Source organism: Meriones unguiculatus, chromosome 3 (assembly GCF_030254825.1).
Source record: "Meriones unguiculatus strain TT.TT164.6M chromosome 3, Bangor_MerUng_6.1, whole genome shotgun sequence".
Taxonomy (NCBI): domain Eukaryota; kingdom Metazoa; phylum Chordata; class Mammalia; order Rodentia; family Muridae; genus Meriones; species Meriones unguiculatus.
The window spans coordinates 83428011-83445963 of NC_083351.1; the positions used below are offsets into that span (position 1 = coordinate 83428011).

Below are 17953 nucleotides of genomic sequence, written 5' to 3' on the forward strand. Positions count from 1 at the left end.
GGGAGGATCAAAGGACCAGACTTCACAGGCGACTCCAGATCTGCCGGGAATCCTCCCGCAAGCCTAGCGCCCTTTGGAGCCAGTTTTTGCACCTGTAAACTACATATGATGGCCATTGGGTCCCCGTCCAATTACAAGCGTCAGGTGTGTGCAGGCGTGTCCCGATTGCAAATGGTACTGTTAACCCTGACCTTGCATCTCAGCTCTGCAGCTAAAACTCCACTTCTTTGAGAACGTCTGGGTGAGCTGCTCTGGGCCAGAGGCGACAGACCCCTGTTTTCCAGTGGAGGGCCCGCGTCTGGGGGCGGAGCAGCCGGGCAGGTTCTGGGGCACCGAGGGTGGCAGGCTCGGAGCCGGGTGGCTGTTGCCGGCGGGAGTGAGAGCCGGCTGTAGGCGGCTCCTTCCTGTGCAAACTTTTCTGTGCTCTTCCTCCTCCCGCGCTGCGCACCGCTGCTTGCGGCCGCCTCCCCGCCCTGTCAGCCGGCCGGGGGCTCCACGCGGGGCCGCGGCGGACAGCGCAGCCCTTTGCGCCGGCCCCACCCTGCCTGAGCTCGCTCCCTCCCGGCGCCTAGAGCGGATGGCGGAAGCCAGCAGGAGCCCGGCGATGTCCCCGGACCAGCCAGCCGGCCAGGAGGCAGTGGCAGCGGAGGCTCTGGACCCCGAGTCCGAGGCTCCTGGCCCACCCGCGCCTGCCCTGCGCTGGCTTCCCGGAGACCTAAGTCCCCGCGGCCGCTCCCAGAGCGACCTGTCGTCGGCCTCGAGCCGGGGCCGCCCGCTCAGAGTCCACATCTCAGGCTCAGGTAAGGGTGGTGCGGGGCGGCCCGGAGAGGGATAGCCACGGGCAGGTGACGGTCGCCATACAGCGATCTTCCCTGGTCGCACGGGGTCAGCTGTGGGGGGGCCAAGAGCAAGGACAAAAGCTGCTGTTCCCATATCGCCGCCTCCTGCTGGGCTGCAGAGGCTTGGTGTCCCTTGGCTGAGCGGCAGGCGACCGGTGGGTGCGCCCGAGTGGGTGCGCCTCTCTTCTGAGCCGAGCATCGTGGCGCGGTTTCCGCGGTTCCCCAGGACTCCAGGCGGCACCGGTGTTGGCTTTGGTTCTTGGGCTAATTGGTCTTCAGTGTGACTGTGGTCCCTAGGAAGGGTGTGGTCCCTCACTTAAGGGACTGAGGTTGCACAAGGTCTTTGAAGCTCTGGCTACCACTCACTCCTGCTTCTGAAACTCAGATTTCTTAGTGGGGCTTGTTGGTAACAGAACCAGAAGACTTGAGTTTCCCTGACCATGGAAACCCACAGAGGTGTTAATGAGAGCTTGGCCTGGCTGTGTGTGTATCTGAAAGCCGGGTGCCAGGACTGCTGCTGTAGAGCCAAACCTCTGCCCTGTGTCTTCTAAGGGCAGGCAAAACCCAGGAGTTTCACTGGGGCCTGATGCTGCCCAGGCTGTGCTGGGCAAGGGAGGACTAATGGCTTAACTTTGTCTTTCATATCTCAGTGGAACGATGGTGTGGTATATCGTGTGGATACATTAAGGTAGATTAAGTCATTATTTAAAAATATCCTAAGAACTGAAAAACTTTCGTTTTTTAGTCCAGCAGATGTGTACAGTTTCCATGGGTGATTTTTTTTTCAATCTGGGAAGGCTGCACGTGAGTTGGGAAAAGGGGGACATGAGAATGACCAACTTCAGCAAAGAGCTTACTGATACGAACTGCCCACCCCCCAAATTTCCCTGCGCCTTTCCCACGCTCTGGGTTCATGCCTTTCTTGATTTCCTGTCCCCATTTATTTGCGTATGTGCACATGCAGGCACACCTAAGAGTAGAAGTCATAGGACAATTTGCAGAAATCACTAGAGTGAAGAGACTGACTTCACTCTAACTGACTGCGCTTTGGGCCTTGGCAACAGAGTTCAAATCCTCAGGCTTGGTGTTCAGTGCTTTAATGGACTGAGCCTTCTCCACATTCCCTCCCGTGATCTTGAACTCAACCTCACTTCTACCCAAAGCCAAGTTCTAGCTTGAAAAGAGCCCATTTCTGTGCACCTGTCTCCACTCCAGCTACTTAACTCAGCTGTCCACCAAAAGTGTCTGTTTTTGTCACATTGGTCTTTGCTACTCACTGTGTTCAGAAAGCATCAGCTGTGTTTCTGGTTTGACTTTGGAGATCATCTTGGATAAAGCCAGTCAGAACCATTAGGTCCAGGTTGTGAGATGCCCACCACAACGTTATTTTATGAAGAGTGTTGAATGGGAAAGCATTTTGCCTTCTTCTTTTGGGGCAAACAGAATTGGAGCTGTACATAATCTTGATCGAATTTTTAAAAAAGATTAAGGGGTTAACCATTCCAGTGACCCAAAGAGACAAGTGAATAGTTAGTTGGTGAGTGTAGATAAACAAACATAACTGCATCTCAAGTTTTCATTTTTAAAAATAGGAATTAAAGCTGCATGTAGGACAGTAACAGTAAGAATTCTGTAAATGCTTGTGTATACACATGTACCATGTGGTAGTGACAGGAGCATCTGTCTGTCTCCGAAGAATCCGAGTTCCCTATGTCAGTGGAATGAATACTAGGAAGTGGCAGCTTTCAACCCATTTGTCCCCTGTATTAAAGAATGTTGGGGCTCAGGTAACAGAATGAACGTCTTCCAGGAAGCGATATTCCACTGCCAGAACTAAGCTTTGGGTCTCTAAGAGCAGGCTGGATGTAACCATGGCCACACCCTTTTTTTAATCAAGAGGACAAAGTAGGAACCAGTGCCTCACGGATATCCAGAGAATTTCCCATGACAGTCACAGCCTCCAAGCAGGCTGGCATGCCCAAGTTATCTTAGGAGCATAATAAGAAGGTTAATCTCTTTATGACAACAGCTCTTGTCCTAGTACTGAAGTAGCCCCAGCTTCCCGACCCTTATCAGAAACTCTGGGCATGCTCAGAGGCAAGATCTAGGTCCTATGTGGCTTTCTAGAATCAGCAAATCAGTGTCAGGACCAGTAGCACTGGCCTCTTCTAACATCAACCTTTCCAGGCACACCTACTTAATGTGAATCTGCATGCTGAAAGATGCCCAGGTGCACTCTCTCTCTCTCTCTCTCTTTCTCTCTCTGATTCTTTGTCTCTCTCTGGCACTTGCTAGCCTAAGAAGTCTTTCTTTCAGACACCATGTTTCAATCTTAGCTATATAAGGGATCACTTGGGGAAATGGAAACACAACAATAAAACAGTTTCTGGATAGGTCCATTTCAGTGATTCTGCTTTGGTTGGCATCAGTTGTGGCCTGAGCATCAGGATTCTCTAAGGCATGGCCAAACTTGAGACTTGTCATTCTTTTTGCCATGGAGTCCTGGAACACTATGACCAAAGCTGACCTAAGCTGGCCTAAGCAAATGGGAGCTTGTAGCATGTGTGCCTGCTCCCTCCTCTCATTCTCTTTCTGCCACACCCTCCCAGATATCTTTCCTTGCTTCCAGTTATGATTCAGCTAGTTGCTGAAGAGTTCTTGTGGGATTACTTTAAATAATGAGTTAGTCCTTGACGTTGGGTGATCATTGAGAAAGAAGGGAAGTCATCTTTGGCAATGTCATAGAGAGGAGAAGAAATGGAAAGAGGAATTTTCTTCTTACAATACCTACTCCAAGGCAAAGGACCACTCTCTCCTGCCTTCAACTCTCATCCACCGCCTGCCCTAGCTTCCTGTCCATCCTTGAAATTCAGTCCCTAAAATTGCCAATTGCTGCCATTAGAGTCATTCACTGCCAATCATTTTTCAAGGCCTTCTCAGTGCTCACATAATATGGAGACATCCTAAGAGCCTCTTCTTCCCTGGTTGTCCTGGCTTATTACCAGGTTTTCTAAAGAAAAATATCTCATAGTTTAGGGCTTTCTTTGACTTTTAAATTCAGGAGCTAATTTTTCCACACAAAAACATATGCACTTTTTTTTTAAGCAAAAACTATAGTTTCATAATTTAAAAGCCATACAAAATGGGCAAAGACCCAAATATTTTTTAATAAATCATCTTTGAAAGTCAAGCTGGGGTCACTTTTTTTTTTTTTATCATAATAGCACAGACTAATTTTCTTTTTCTCTCTTTTTTTGGTCTTTAAAAAAAAATTTAAACTCACAGGCCTTTGAATTTAACCAAAGCTCTGGTTTCCTAAAATCTAATGTTCTTAAAAATAAAACTATCTTTAAAGGTGAATTCTTGAAATGAAGTTCTCATAGAATACACTCAGGGTTTCTCTTAATTTTTACCCCAGTCTTGCCAGACTTGTTCCCCATACGGAGATTTCCTGGAGTAGGCTGCTTCTAATGTGCTTTTCTCACAGGACTGGTTACTAAGCAGAGGATGCCGGGTTTCAGCCCAGGTTGTGTTCCTGTTGTTAGCATCCATCAAGTCTTGGTTCAGCTGTCTTTGAGAGGGACATGCTGCTTTGACCCATGACTCAGTCTTGTCCAAAGCAAAACGATCATCTCTGGGCTGGAGGTGCCCTAGGCCAGCAACCACACCACAACTGCTAGCTTTACATTTGGGTAATTGAGAGTGGAGGGGTTTGTCTTTGTTGGTCTTTGTCGAGCAGCAGCTAGCTGGTCTCAAGTTTACTTCCTGTCTTTGCTTGGTCATAGAACAGCAAGTCTACCTGGCTGGCAAAGATAGGCCAATTTGGACAGTATGAAAGGAGGCTGGGTGCAACACGTACTAGAAGACCAAAATCCAGCTAATGTTCTGCCTGTGTCAGTCTGGGCACCTGGTATACATGCAAGCCCTTCTCACCCTCACAGGAGAAAAGGGAAATGCTTCATCTTAGCAGCTAAGCCGGATGGAAGGTATGTCTTCCATCTTGGCATGTTTTAAAAACCTGCTTCATCTGTGTAAGGTGGTCCATCTGCAGTCACGATGCACCAGAACGGGGTCCAAAACAAGAAAATTATCAAGAATTTAGGCAACTGGTTCCTCTTTCTTTGCCCCTTTCTTAAGGCTGGCCCGACCTCAGCAGGCCCACAGCTTCTGCTTGACTCTCTGCTGGCAGGCTTTCTTCCTCTCTTGTTTGAGTCCCTTCCCGCCCTACATGGGCTTCCTTTCTCAGGTGTAACACACAGCATGGGCACGACACCTACCCCTGGGACACCCAGACCCTTCTCTCTGTGAGCTCTTGAGTCTATGGTTGCCTGGGGCAGAATTCTTTGTTTAAATTCTTAAGAAAAGACCTACTGTGTGAAGCTTCCTTTTCCAGCAAGCTGTAGATGAGAGGTCACGGTGAAGCCTGCGGATTGGCTCCCCTTGTGAGATGCTCATCCAATCCCAAGCTGGTTCCGTAGGGTCCATGACCCACTTAGCTGGAAGTGAATGTATATGTTGTACACCGTTCATTCACTCTTTCATTCAGCTCGTATTTCTTGTTTGTTTGTTTGTTTGTTTGTTTGTTTGTTTGAGACAGCGTTTCAACCATGCAGCCTTGGATGGTCTCAAGCGGGGCATTTATTTTGGGCCCTATCTGCTGCAAGAGGTGCTTCAGGCGGGAGACCATATCTTAATGTTTCATGTATTCATTCAGTTAGGTTAGGGCTAGTGGGCCAAACACAGAGGCAGCAGATACACCCCTAAGGGACCCAAGGTCTAGTGGGGAAAGAGGACAATAAGCTAGACATGGCACAGTAAGAAAGTATGAGCTATGATCAGGGTTATGTGGCCAGCTCTGAAAATAGCTTGGGGAAGGTCCCAAGGAAGGATCTCCCAGAGACTGTTCTCTCGCTCCCTCTCCCCACCCCTCTCCGCAGAAAGTGAAACTCAAACATGGAGATAGACACATGTTTGGAAAAATAAACAGTACATGAAGGCCTGAAACCACTGGCCTGACTAGAGATGACTAGTCTCTTTGGCTTTGCTTGATGCAAAGAAGGAAGAGAATGATGCAGCAGGGAGGCCAGGGCCAGAGGTGGCTGTGTGTGACTGATCATGGGAGCACAGTGGCATTTGTGAGTCTGATGGAAATACATTTGAGTGTGTTTCTACATGTTCAGGTAGAATCACTGACAACAGTGGCCAAACACAGGCAAAGGAGACACAGGATCGTGGTTATCGTCTCCAAGATCTTGCTCATGTTACTTCCCTTCCTCATACTTGACTTCCTTATACCTGACCTGGAAATGATTAGTAAGAGTAACACCTGGCTTAGTGGGTGATTGTGGGGTGAAAGGTGAGAAAAGAGACCTTGAACTTCAAGGTTCTGGGTAAAGTGTGTCATTTGGCACACTTTTATTGAAAACTTGGTTAAAATACATTTAGATGGGTCTGTCACCTTTCTCATGCTGTGAGACCATCACAAACAGAAGTCAGGCTTCCCTGAATTTTGCATTCTTGGTGCCTAGGATAGGGCCTGGTACATACAGTACATAAGAGGGCCTGGTAGATATTCAAGGAACTGATGAATGGATTAACTAGGTCAGTTCTTGTAACATCAAACGTCTATCAAAAATTAGTCTAAAGTGCACACACACACACAGAGAGAGAAATATATGAGGAATTTAAAGTTTTGATTCCCAAATGTGCTAAATAAAATGAAAAGAACCAAGCAAAGGATTTCATTTGCTTTTTCAAGATCTGCTCATGAACTAACTGCAGGGGAGGGGCCCATTGCACAAGGCTCACTGGGCCATGGCCACAGGAGACAGTTTGTGGGGAGGAAGTAATGACTCTCTGTCCCACCTGAGGCCAGCGAGATAAAATCCCAGACCTAGGGGTTCTGCAGGCTCCTGGGAATGCTCTGCTGGTACCAGATCCAAGAGTGTGGTCAAGGAGGGTCAGAAGGCAGTAGACTGTGGCTCATGCAGTCCTGAGCTATCTTCACAGGCTGTCGGGTTTCATCTTCACAGCAACTCCTTTAGAGATGAGAAACCTGGTTTTTCAAAGGTGGAGGAGGACACCCACATCCCTTGGGTCAGGGTACCAGACCTACATCTTTCAAACTTCAAAGTACACACCCGTTGGCTCATGGTGCTGGAGTCTCTGCTATGCCCTCATAGAAACAGCTCACCAAAAAGGAGAAAACTACATCATAATGTAAAACTCAAAAACACCATTGTGAGCAAGAACATCAGGATAAACAGCTCTTTTGGACTGAGGCGATGGTTCAGTGGGTAAAAATGCTTGCCCTACAAGTGTGAAAACCCTAGTTTAAGTTCTCAGAATCTGCATAAAAACTGGACACATTAGTAGAACCTCTGCAATCTCGTCTCCTGCTGGGAGATGGGAGGCAGAAACAGGACACTGCTCCGAAGTGTGGAGGCCAGCTAGCCTGGGCATATGCACTGAGAATGTAACACAGCTTTTTCACAAACACAAAAGGGGGAGAGACCAGCATCCAAATTGCTCCCCGATCCCCATGTGTGTACCCTAGCAAATGTGTACTTATCACTTATGTTCACATGCTTCAACATACACACACATGAATACCCACATACATGAATACAGACACACACACACACACACACACCAATCAGAAACTCTTCTTCAAAGAAAGTCAAGTTCTTAGCCGACTAGCTGTCCACTTTTAACGCACATCCAACACATCAAATTCTAGCAACACTTTCAGCACCCATCAGGGATCATTAATTACAGTCGGCCCTTTAATTGAAAACTATTCTGGCTTGGAGTTATGAATAAGAACTTACATGTAAGAACTACAGTACATCTCAGAGTTCAAGCGTACTTTCAGTTACAGTGAAACTCAGGGAAAACAAAATACAAAACACCGAGGCAGCAGCCTCAGTGGATGAGTCATTCTCTTTGATCACAGTAGCTGAAATTTGTACAAAGAAGTAGTTTGTACTGACTTGCCTCAGAAAAGCGTCTGAACTTAACTTACTTTGTGACGAACTAGCTAAATCTTGACATTTATAAACATTACTTTGTAAGTTTCTTGGTGCATCTGTGAAGTCTTGAAAAAAGAAAGAAAGAAAGAGAGAGAGAGAGAGAGAGAGAGAGAGATTGTTCCTCCAGTGCCATTTACCTTATTATTTTTAAATGTTGCTTTACATTTCTTTAAATATATAAGTATAAATATTGAGTGTGCATGTGTAGAGGTCACAAGACAACTTTTAGGAATTGGTTCTCTCTTTCAGCAGTGTGGGGCTTGGGGACTGAACTCGGGTCATCAAGTAGGCAGCAAGTGCCTTTACCTTCTGAGTCATCTCAATAACCCCATCCATCTTATTTTTGAATCAGCCTGTCCTTGGCCTGAAGCTCTTCCACGAGGCTGGACTGGATGGCCAATGATACTTAGAGATCTACCCATCTCTGCCTACCTCAGCACGGAGATTACAGCTGCATGCTACCATGCAGTGGTTTGAATCAAGTTGGTCCCATAGGTCTATAGGGAGTGGCATTATTAGGTGTGGCTTTATTGGAGGAAGTGCATCACTATGGGGTGGGCTTTGAGGTCTCAGAAGCTCAAGCGAGATCTAGTGGCTCAATTCACTTCCTGTTGCCTGCCAATTTGGATGAAGAACTCTCAGCTCCTTCTCCAGCATCATATCTGCCTTCATGCTACCATCCTTCCATCATTGATGATAATGGACTAAACCTCTGAACTATATACCGGCCCCAATTAAATAATTTTTTTTAACTTTTTAAGAGTTGCTATGGTTATGTTATGTCTTCACAGCAATAAAGCCCTAACTAAGACACCCAAGTTGTTGTTATTGTTTATTATTATTATTTTAATTTAAGTTCTGAATACAGAACTCAGGTCCTTGTGCTTGCAAGCCAATACATTTACCAACTGAACTATCACTCCATCCATGTGATGGCTGATTGTGTTCAGTGTATAATTCACAAGCTATAATTTAGTGTAGTTATTTAAATCTAGCCTGAGAGTCACTGCCACCAAGGAAGAGTCAAGGAGGCATTGCAGAAAGGGCAGGGGTCATGGCCCAATGGTGGAAATACATTCCCTTGTCTTTGAGGAACAGTTTTGTGGTAACAACTGTTATTGGACAGCTAGGTCTGTCACATTACCCAGTCTCCCAGAGTTCAAGAGCAGCTCCAATCCAGGAGGGAGAGGCCTAGAGGAAGGAATTGATAAGAAGGATACTCTCTTTCCCTATCACTTTGTATTTCTGGAGATATATCTATCTATCTACCTACCTACCAACCCATGATCTATCATCTCTATCTATCTAGGTGCATATGAATTGCTATAATAAAAATGCCATAGACTATCACAACAACACAGATTTACTTCTTACAGTTTTTGAGGCCAGGAAGTACAAGATCATTGCCCCAGCAGATTGGGTGTGACTTGGAAGTCAGTTCTTTTGCTATCGAGCTATCTGCTTAACAACTAGGCCAAAGTGTTTATCATATGTATTTGGAACAGATAAAAACTTGACTCCCAAATGTTCTTTTTTTTTTTTAGTTGATATATGTTTTTACATTCTTTTTTTCTTTCCATTTTAAGTTTAATTTTAATTAATTACAATGTATTCACTTTGTATCCCAGCTGTAGCCCCCTCCTTTCTCCCCACCCAATTCACCTTCCCTCCCCCTTCTCCACACATGCCTCTCCCCAAGTCCACTGATAGGGGAAGTCTTCCTCTCCTTCCTTCTGATTCCAGTCTATCAGGTCTCATCAGGAGTAGCTGCACTGCCAAATGTTCTAAAATGAAACTATAACCAAGGAAAGGTTTGTAGTTGCTGTTTCAAGAGCTGCTCATGAACTAACTGCAGGGGAGGGGCCCATTGCACAAGGTTCATTGGGCCACAGCCACAGGAGACAGTTTGTGGAAAGGAAGTAATGGCTCTGTCCTACCTGAGGCCAGTGGGATGCAATCCCAGACCCAGGGGTTCTGCAGGCTCCTAGGAATGCTCTGCTGGGACCAGATCCAAGAGTGTGGTCAAGGAGGGTCAGAAGGCAGCAGACTGTGGCTCATGCAGTCCTGAGCTATCTGCACACGCTGTCAGGCTTCATCTTCACAGCAACTCCTTTAGAGATGAGGAACCTGGTTTTTATAAAAGTTGGATCAGGTGGTGGTGTCTCATGCTTTTAAGCACTGCACTTAGAAGGCAGAGGCAGGTGGATCTCCTAGAGTTCAAGGCCAACTTGGTCTACAGAGTGAGTTCCAGAATGGTCAGTGCTATAGACAGAAAGCCTGTCTCAAAACAAACAAACAAAAAAACAAAAGTTGGATCAGGGCACCCATGATCCTTTGGTGGCAGGAAAGTACTGAGCCCAGACGAACATCTTCCTTACTTCAGAGTGCATATCTTTTGCTCCTGTGTACCTGAGTACATTATCTCTTACCTCTCATAGAAACAGTCCATGGACACCACACCAAAATAGAGGCAATGACGCCATAGCAGAAAGCTTTGTAAATGCCAGTCTGCTCCCTGATTTATGGATCGCTGCCTTCTTATTGTGGCATCACACAGAGAGAGTAAATAAGATTTCCTTTGTGGATGCCAATCCCACTCATTAGTGTGCCGAAGTCCTCACTTCCTCTAATCCCCATTACCCCTCAAATACCTCACCTCCTGATACCATTGCATTAGAGAGCAGAGTTTTAACATTTGGATTGTAAGTGGATACAGACATCCCATAATATTATCTATATTATCCATCCATCTATCCCTCAATCCATCCCAGAATTTTCTGCCTCTGTGTATACATGTTACTATCAAAACTTCTAAATTTACCTGTGTTCAATTCAAACTAGCACTGAGCCTCACTGGGGATCTTGGATTCCAGTTCTAAAAGCAGCCAGAGCCAATAGCCCCACTCTCTTGTCATAACCTACATTGAGGGGAGGTGATGTATCCATGTGGTTTTATGGAGGACAGTTCTTGAATGGGAGGTGGAAGAACTGAAAGCACATGAAAACTTTCACTGTTTCATGTCCAAAGGGCTGGGAAGTGAGGGATTCCTGGCTTCCCAGAGGCACAGATGTCACTGAGAAAGTTCAGATGTCTGTTAAGGTAAGGAAGTAGAGAAAGAGTAAAGTAAGAAAACTGTTATGATGATAAACATTTGTTTGTGGCACAGCGAGTATGCCTTCACACAGTAGGGCCAGTTGGAGATTTGAGACTGCAAACAAGAATGGAGGTACCGTGTGGAACCTCCATATGGATAAGAACAGGAAGGGTGATAGATGTTATTGGCTGAGGCACAGACTGGAGCCACCCTTTGGATAATGGTCAAAAGGGTCAGATCTTATGGTCTGAAGATCAGAAATAACCAAGAAGAAGATCTGGCATGAAGGCCAATAACTTTTCCCCTGAAGGATATAATGTCCTTCCCAATAACTTCATCCTAGTCTGTTTGGTACTTGTTGCCATGGCACCACTTAGATCCCATTTCCAGTTAAAGTATGCATTTTACAAGGCCTTCCCATTACTTTAGAAATATCACAGAGGATCAAGCCTGTGTCTTCTTCTAAGTGGAGCCATGAGGAAGTAAGACTGATTTGGATCCTTGCCCTCTAGTGACCACATCCTCCCGGATGGTGACCTGACTTCAAGGACCTGTTTGGGCAGTGAAATGGCATTCCTCTGGCCTCATTTGATCAGATACATCTCAAGAAGCACTGGAGTTGGCATGAGGTCACCTCTAATGACCCAGATGAAGATTTGAGGGCATTCATTGGAATGAGTGTTCCTTAGGCAGCTGAGAAACCCCCAGGGGCTGGCATCTCAGAACACTCTGGGGTCTCAGCCAGTGAGAAACTAGAAAGGTTCGTTCAAGTGCAGGAACATTCCAGAGGGAGCCTGCAGCTGCCAAGAAACTTCAGAAGAAGTCTTCCAAACCCTCTGGTCCTGGAGAAATCTGCCCTCTACAACAGGCTGTGCATCCAGGTGTGCCTGCCCCGCCACGCCCTCTCAGGCTCCCTGACTCCTTGCCTTGCCTCTCCTGTGGTGTGCCCTTATTGAACAGCTGCTCCTCGAGGCTTCTTCCTCCCCTCTCTCTCTTATGTTCCTGTTCTGGGGCCTCACCTACCTTAGCGTGTTGATGGGGAGGGGGAGGGGCTGCTCAGTATGATTCCTCACCGAGAGAGCACTTGATTCTAGATGAGGGCTTCAGCCCTTAGCCCTGGCTCGGAGATTTTTCTGTTGTTTACCTCAGTTTGTTGAGTTTAGATTTGGGGGAAAAGCTCATGTAGTTTCGGCTGGCCTTAAACTCACTATGCGGCTATGGTTGACTGTGAATTCCTGATCCACATGCCTTGCCGACCTCAGAAGTACTGGTGTTGTGCCCTTATTTTTAGACTCTACTTTATTTGGGGTTCCTTAAGCCTTTCCCTTCCAACGCCCCAATCCTAGGTAGGAGAAGGTTAGCCACAGACCCCTTTACTTCTCCTGGTTGTTTAGGGTTGATGGGGTCTTAGGGGCTATACCAGTCTCGGTCAAGGGCAATCTCAGCAAGCAGTCTCCTCCAAGCCATCACACCATCCACCTCTGGCCTCTCCAAACTGCTCCACACCACACGCCAACTCCACACCACAACCTGCTCTCTCTCTCTCTGGGCTCCCCTAGACCATGTCCCTCTCCATGCTATGCAAGGCAGGCCATAACCAGCTGACAAAGACCACGCCCCGCACAAGACAGTTTTCAGCTGTGGACGGATTAATGCCCAAACTAAAATCCCACACTTGGGATTAAAAGAAAAACATGTTTAAATAACATGACTGAGTTTACAAAGAAACCAACACTTCGTCACACACTGAGATTCTATACCTTCAGTTTTGTTTTTGAGGTAGGATCTTCCGTTGCATCTCTGGCTGGGCTTCAGCTGGTGACTCTGCTGCCTTGACCCTCTAGGTTCTGGGATTATAGCTAGGCCTCGCTTTCCCTCGCCAGATGCCCTGTTAAAAGGCTTTAGCACACCACAAAGGCTGAGAAATGAGGCTCCTGATTAGACATGTCTTGAGAAGGGCACCACTACCACACCATGTTTTGCTAGATGAGCACTGGTGTGATGTGTCAGTGTGTCAGAGGACTATTCCAGTCAGCTATCTTGTCTGTCCACAAGAGGTCCCAGCTCAGCTTCACAGGAGCTAGTGACAGTCACATTCTATAAAATAGCCTTTTGTACAGACTGCCTTGCTTATGATGCACCTGGAAGCTTATGGGAATACAGCAGGCTTGGGGTGGGAAGTTAGGAAGTTTCTAATGGACTGTCTCTTGCTGCTGGCCTATGGTTATACTTTGATGGATTTTAGTAAATATGTGAACCTGTCAAATATTTTAGGGATGGAACACTAATTCTACTGGGGTAAACATAAGTCATTTTATTCTTGTGTTGTCACACCACAGCCATCAGAGCATATATCTGTGACTCTACAACAGTGGTTCTCAATCTGTGAGTCTCAGCCCCATTGGCAAACCTCCATCACCAAAACTATTTACATTACTATTCATAGCAGTAGCAACAAGTTACAGATATGAAGTAGCAACAAAAGAATTTTATGGCTGACAGTTACCACAACATGAGGAACTGTATTAAAGGGTCACAACATTAGGAAGGTTGAGAATCATTGCTCTAAAAGATGAGGGATCTGTCCCCACCAAGAAGCAAGTCACCAAGTGGATATCTTCTAGTTCAATGCTTTTCTAACACTGCCCAGCTGGAGATACTGACAGAACCCACAAATTGAGGGCTTAGTCCCAAGACTAAAGCCCTTTAGCCTCAGTCACAAGATTGGGTACTTGAAACTTCTGGCTGGCCAGATAAAAGGTTTTTCTTTGTTTGTTTGTTTTGGGGGGGAGAGGTTGGTGTTATTCTCTTTGGATTCAACTAACTTACTCCCATGGCTTGCTAGACTTGGGGCAACACTATAATTGCAGGGGTTAAGGGCTAGCCAAGAAGAGATGTCAAAGCTGGAATGTTAATATTTGTTTGCAATCTCAACACTGGAGGCTAAGGTAGAAGAATCATGAGTTCAAGACCAGGCTAGGCCTTGTTCAAATCAGTTCAAAATCAGTGCAGTTAAAGAGACCAGGTCTCAAAAAATCTAAGAAAACAAAAGGAAAAATAAAGAAAGAAGAGAGAGAAAGAACAAAGAAGTTTGATTAGAGTTTAGTCATGTAAAGAGTCATTGTTAGGAAAGAGAGGCAATAAATAAAATAAAATAAAATAAAATAAAATAAAATAAAATAAAATAAAGAATATTATATTGTGAAATCAGGAAAGCCGAGGAGGAGCATAGTGCATTGAGGTGAAGGTGAAAATGTTGCTGCTTTAAAGATGGTGAAGGCAGGCTCTGTTGAGAAAGTAACACCAAGTGAGGTCTCCAGAGAGGTGAGGACAGGAGCCCTGGGGATGGCCAACGGGAGAACTCCCCTGCCAAGGGAGGAACAAAGGGGTAATCCCAGAGTCAAGGGCAGATGGTGTTTTCTGAGGAATGATCAAACAATGAGGTAAGAAGTGACAACAGTGTTTTAAGGCCATTGCTTTCTTGAAATGAGACAGGAAACCATTGGCTCTGAGCAAAGAGGTGCCATATTCTTTGATGAGAAACCTAGTCTGAGACTTCTCTTCCCAGCAGCCAGGAAGTAGAGAGGGCAGAACATATCTGTGCTAGCTGGCTTCTTCCCCACCTTTTTTCCATCCAGCCTCTCTTCCCATATAGGATGCTATCCACATTAAGAGAGCGTCTTCTCCTGAAGATACTGTCCCATATGCAATGTGTCTTGGAAAGGCACTCACAGATGCTTCTAAAAGAGTGCTTTATCAGTCTCCCGGGAATATCTCTATTCAATTGAAATCAGCGATCATCAAAACAGTGCTCACTGAAACTTGGACATACACATATTTCAGAGTAGATGGTCCTAATTCCATGAGAAGACTCCTAGTTCATAGGCCACCTCCAAGTCCCTGGATTTGCACTCCTAGCAGAGCATGAGAAAGTCTGTTTTCTTGTCAGAACTGGATTTCATTAACATTAAACTTTTGTTGAGACAAACATCATTCCATAAGTGGGTAAACCATAAAGATGACTTTACTCAGGACTATTGCTATGGCATTTTGAAACAAGTAAAAAACACTGTGTGTCTCCTGCCACACCAAAAATAAACAAAAAACCAACCAGGCTCTACTCTGACTACAACTGTCTTAGTTACTTTTCTACTTTGTGGTAAGACACCACAACCAAAGCAAAATATAGAAGAAAATTTCTTTAGTGCTCATAGTTGCAGAGGATGAGAGTTCCTGATGGTAGAGTGGAAGCCACAGCCAGCAGGTGGCTGGACCGAGAACTGAGAGCTCACAGCTTGAGCCACAGCAGGAGCCAAAGAGTGTACAGCAGATGGGAGGTTTTTGAAGCCTCAAGGCACCCTCCCCCTACCTTGCCTCAAGATATACCTCCTCCAACAAGGACACCTCCTAATCCTTTGCAAACAGTTTCACCAACTGGGAACCAAGTATTCAAACACATGAGCTGGTGGGGGCCCTTTCACCACAGCAAGAAAAGAGAACTTGTAGGTAAGAACCAGGTTAGAGTTGGTGGCTGGAAAATCACTGGGAGGAAACAGGAAGGGTAGGAAAAAGGAAGGCTATGGAGGGAGGTTGGTTAAACCAAGCTAGCAGTTCTGCTGACACAGATAGGGTTGATCAGACATCTCTGGAGAAGAGTGGAAGTTCTTAGTCAACTTAGCAGGGAGCTTGGCTCCAACTTTTTGATGAGAATACGTTAAACTGCTGCCGAGAGACACAACACACTAATGCTCAATTCTGAACAGGGCTCAGGCCTGCTAAGGTATTTTCATTTTTTGCTGGAGGTTGCAGCCCAGCAAACTGCCACCACCAACTGACTTTACACCTAGGGAGAGGCCTGGCTACTAGTCCTTTGTGACCCAGGGTTGCCCAGCTTCAGGTTAGGACAGCTACTCCTGTCTGCACCTGCCATTTTTCGTGTTACACAACTTAAGAAATTCCCTTTGTTCTTAGCTTCTTCTTCTCTCTCAAAGCCCGATGCAAACAGTGTCTTCAGGGTCGTTCCTCATTCTGAGCTGCCTGATCCGTGAGTTGCAATGCTGAGGTCTCTGTTTCTTCTATGTCTGTGTTCCGTTGATTGACAGCATGGGTCAGGAGAAGGTTCTGGAACCTAAATGAAGTTTGGCCAAGTGAAGGAGGTAAAAATCTTGTTTCTCATTGGGATTTCTCTGGTCATTATTGTAGTTAGTAATGATTTGATGGTTAGCCATTTGTATTCTCGGCCTCTGAGGTCCTTCAATGCCTATGTATTTATTTCTCTTTTGCATTCTTTCTTAGCTTCTGATGTCTAGAGAGTAATAAATAATCCTTTGGCTGCTGTGTGAATTGGAAGTATTTCCTATTTCAGTTGCTTCTACTTTGTTCTTGGTACTTTTTGTTATTCAGGGTAAGAACAAGTTTTGCAGTGTGAACGTGCATGTTTATCCCTACACAGAGCGCGTCTACAAACGCCCTTTATGCCTATACTTTACCTTGAAATGTCCTTTGATTTAAGAAAAAAAAAAAAAAACAAACCCTCTGGCTTTTATAATTTTATCTTCCTTTCTGGTGTGGGAGGCACCCTGCCTCGCTTGTCTGCACACTGAAAGTGAGCCTTCAGAGCTTAATTTTAACTCAGCAAACAGAGCTTTTCAGTTGGGTCACATTACTGTGAACATTTGTGAAATTAAGGTGCTTTTCTTGAGGGTGAACTGAAATGTAGGACATCACCTTGCTGGAAGCATTATCTGCCTTTGGAATGCTGGCCGTAGTGCAGAGCTGGAGGATTCGCTTACATGGAGGCCCAGATGGATCGCTTTAACACCAGCTGCTTCGAGGTTGCTTTTCCGCCTTCCCTCGGCACTTAGCGTTGACTCTGAAACAACTAACCTAAGTGTTGAAAACTTGGAAGCAGCTAAACTCCAGAGCTTTCTGGTCCCTTTTATTCTCTCCATGATAAGTCCCAGCACAGAGAGTTTGCATTTTATACTCTGTCTGTTTTTCCTGCCTTTTTGGCTCCAGGTTACATTCTTATTTTTGGAGCATCAGTAGAGGTACAAATAAAATATGCCTTCAAATCCCGTGCTTGAATGCTAAAATTGGCATGGTCAGACACAGTTGTCTCCATGTGAGTAACTTCTATTTCCTCCCTGATCAAGTGAATTGCTTTATTGTTTTGGCAAAATGTTGACACCACCACCCCTTCCATCCTCTACCTCCATGCGGGGATAACCTAACAACCACCTCAGAATGGTTGTGTGACATATCATCTAGTCACAGTCACAAGATATTGTAGGACACTTAGGCGTCATCTCAAGTTTATGTTCCACAATTAATTTTTAAAAATTAATTAAAAGAAGAAAAAGGAAAAAGAGAGAGAAGATAAACTAAACCTTTTAGTAATTATCTGCTTGCAGCATTTCATTGAGTAGCACAGCAGTAGTAGAAAGCAGAGTGAAAACTCATGATATTTAAGAAATTACTACATGAAGGGATATATTTTTAGGGCTCCTGTCAAGTGGACAATCACCAAACTCCCTTGCTTGCGCCCCACCCAGCCCCGGTTCCTTCAGTTCTGGGGTTTGAGCAAGAACTGAGCAAGATGGAGTGTGAAACAAGTGCTCTATCATGTAAGCTGTGTCCCAGCCTGGACATTCTCTAGTTCTGGTTAGAATTTTGAGGCACCAGTAATGACACAATATAATCCCAGATCATTCTAGATTTTCTTCCTTTAAATTCACTACTGATTTCAAGACATGAGGGTATATGTTTGCACTGTCGGCCCAGGCATTTCTAGTGCCCTCTGGTGCCAGACATTACAAGTGAAACAGGACAGAGAACAGCTTTTAGAGGGATGCCAGGTGTGCACAATACATTAGGGAGCAGAGCCTTTACTAAATAGAAGGAGAGAAGTCAAGGCAGCCAGACTCATGGAATAACAATAAAAAAGAGACAGTTGAGCGCAAACTAAAACTAGGAAAAATACTTTGAA

The 17953-nt window shown here is 45.4% G+C and overlaps 1 protein-coding gene across 3 annotated transcripts in view; it reads left to right on the forward strand.

Moving 5' to 3' along the window:
- The first annotated feature begins 228 nt into the window (after positions 1 to 228).
- Positions 229 to 17953, forward strand: part of Phactr2 (phosphatase and actin regulator 2) — a 263525-nt gene continuing 245800 nt past the window's right edge. For 2 of the 3 annotated variants that reach the window (XM_060380257.1, XM_060380258.1), the window contains exon 1: positions 451 to 800. In XM_060380257.1, coding sequence (XP_060236240.1) covers positions 578 to 800 — 223 coding nt within the window. In that variant the 5' untranslated portion in view covers positions 451 to 577. Of the gene's footprint in view, positions 801 to 17953 lie in introns of all 3 variants that reach the window. The other variant, XM_060380256.1, reaches the window with a different exon arrangement.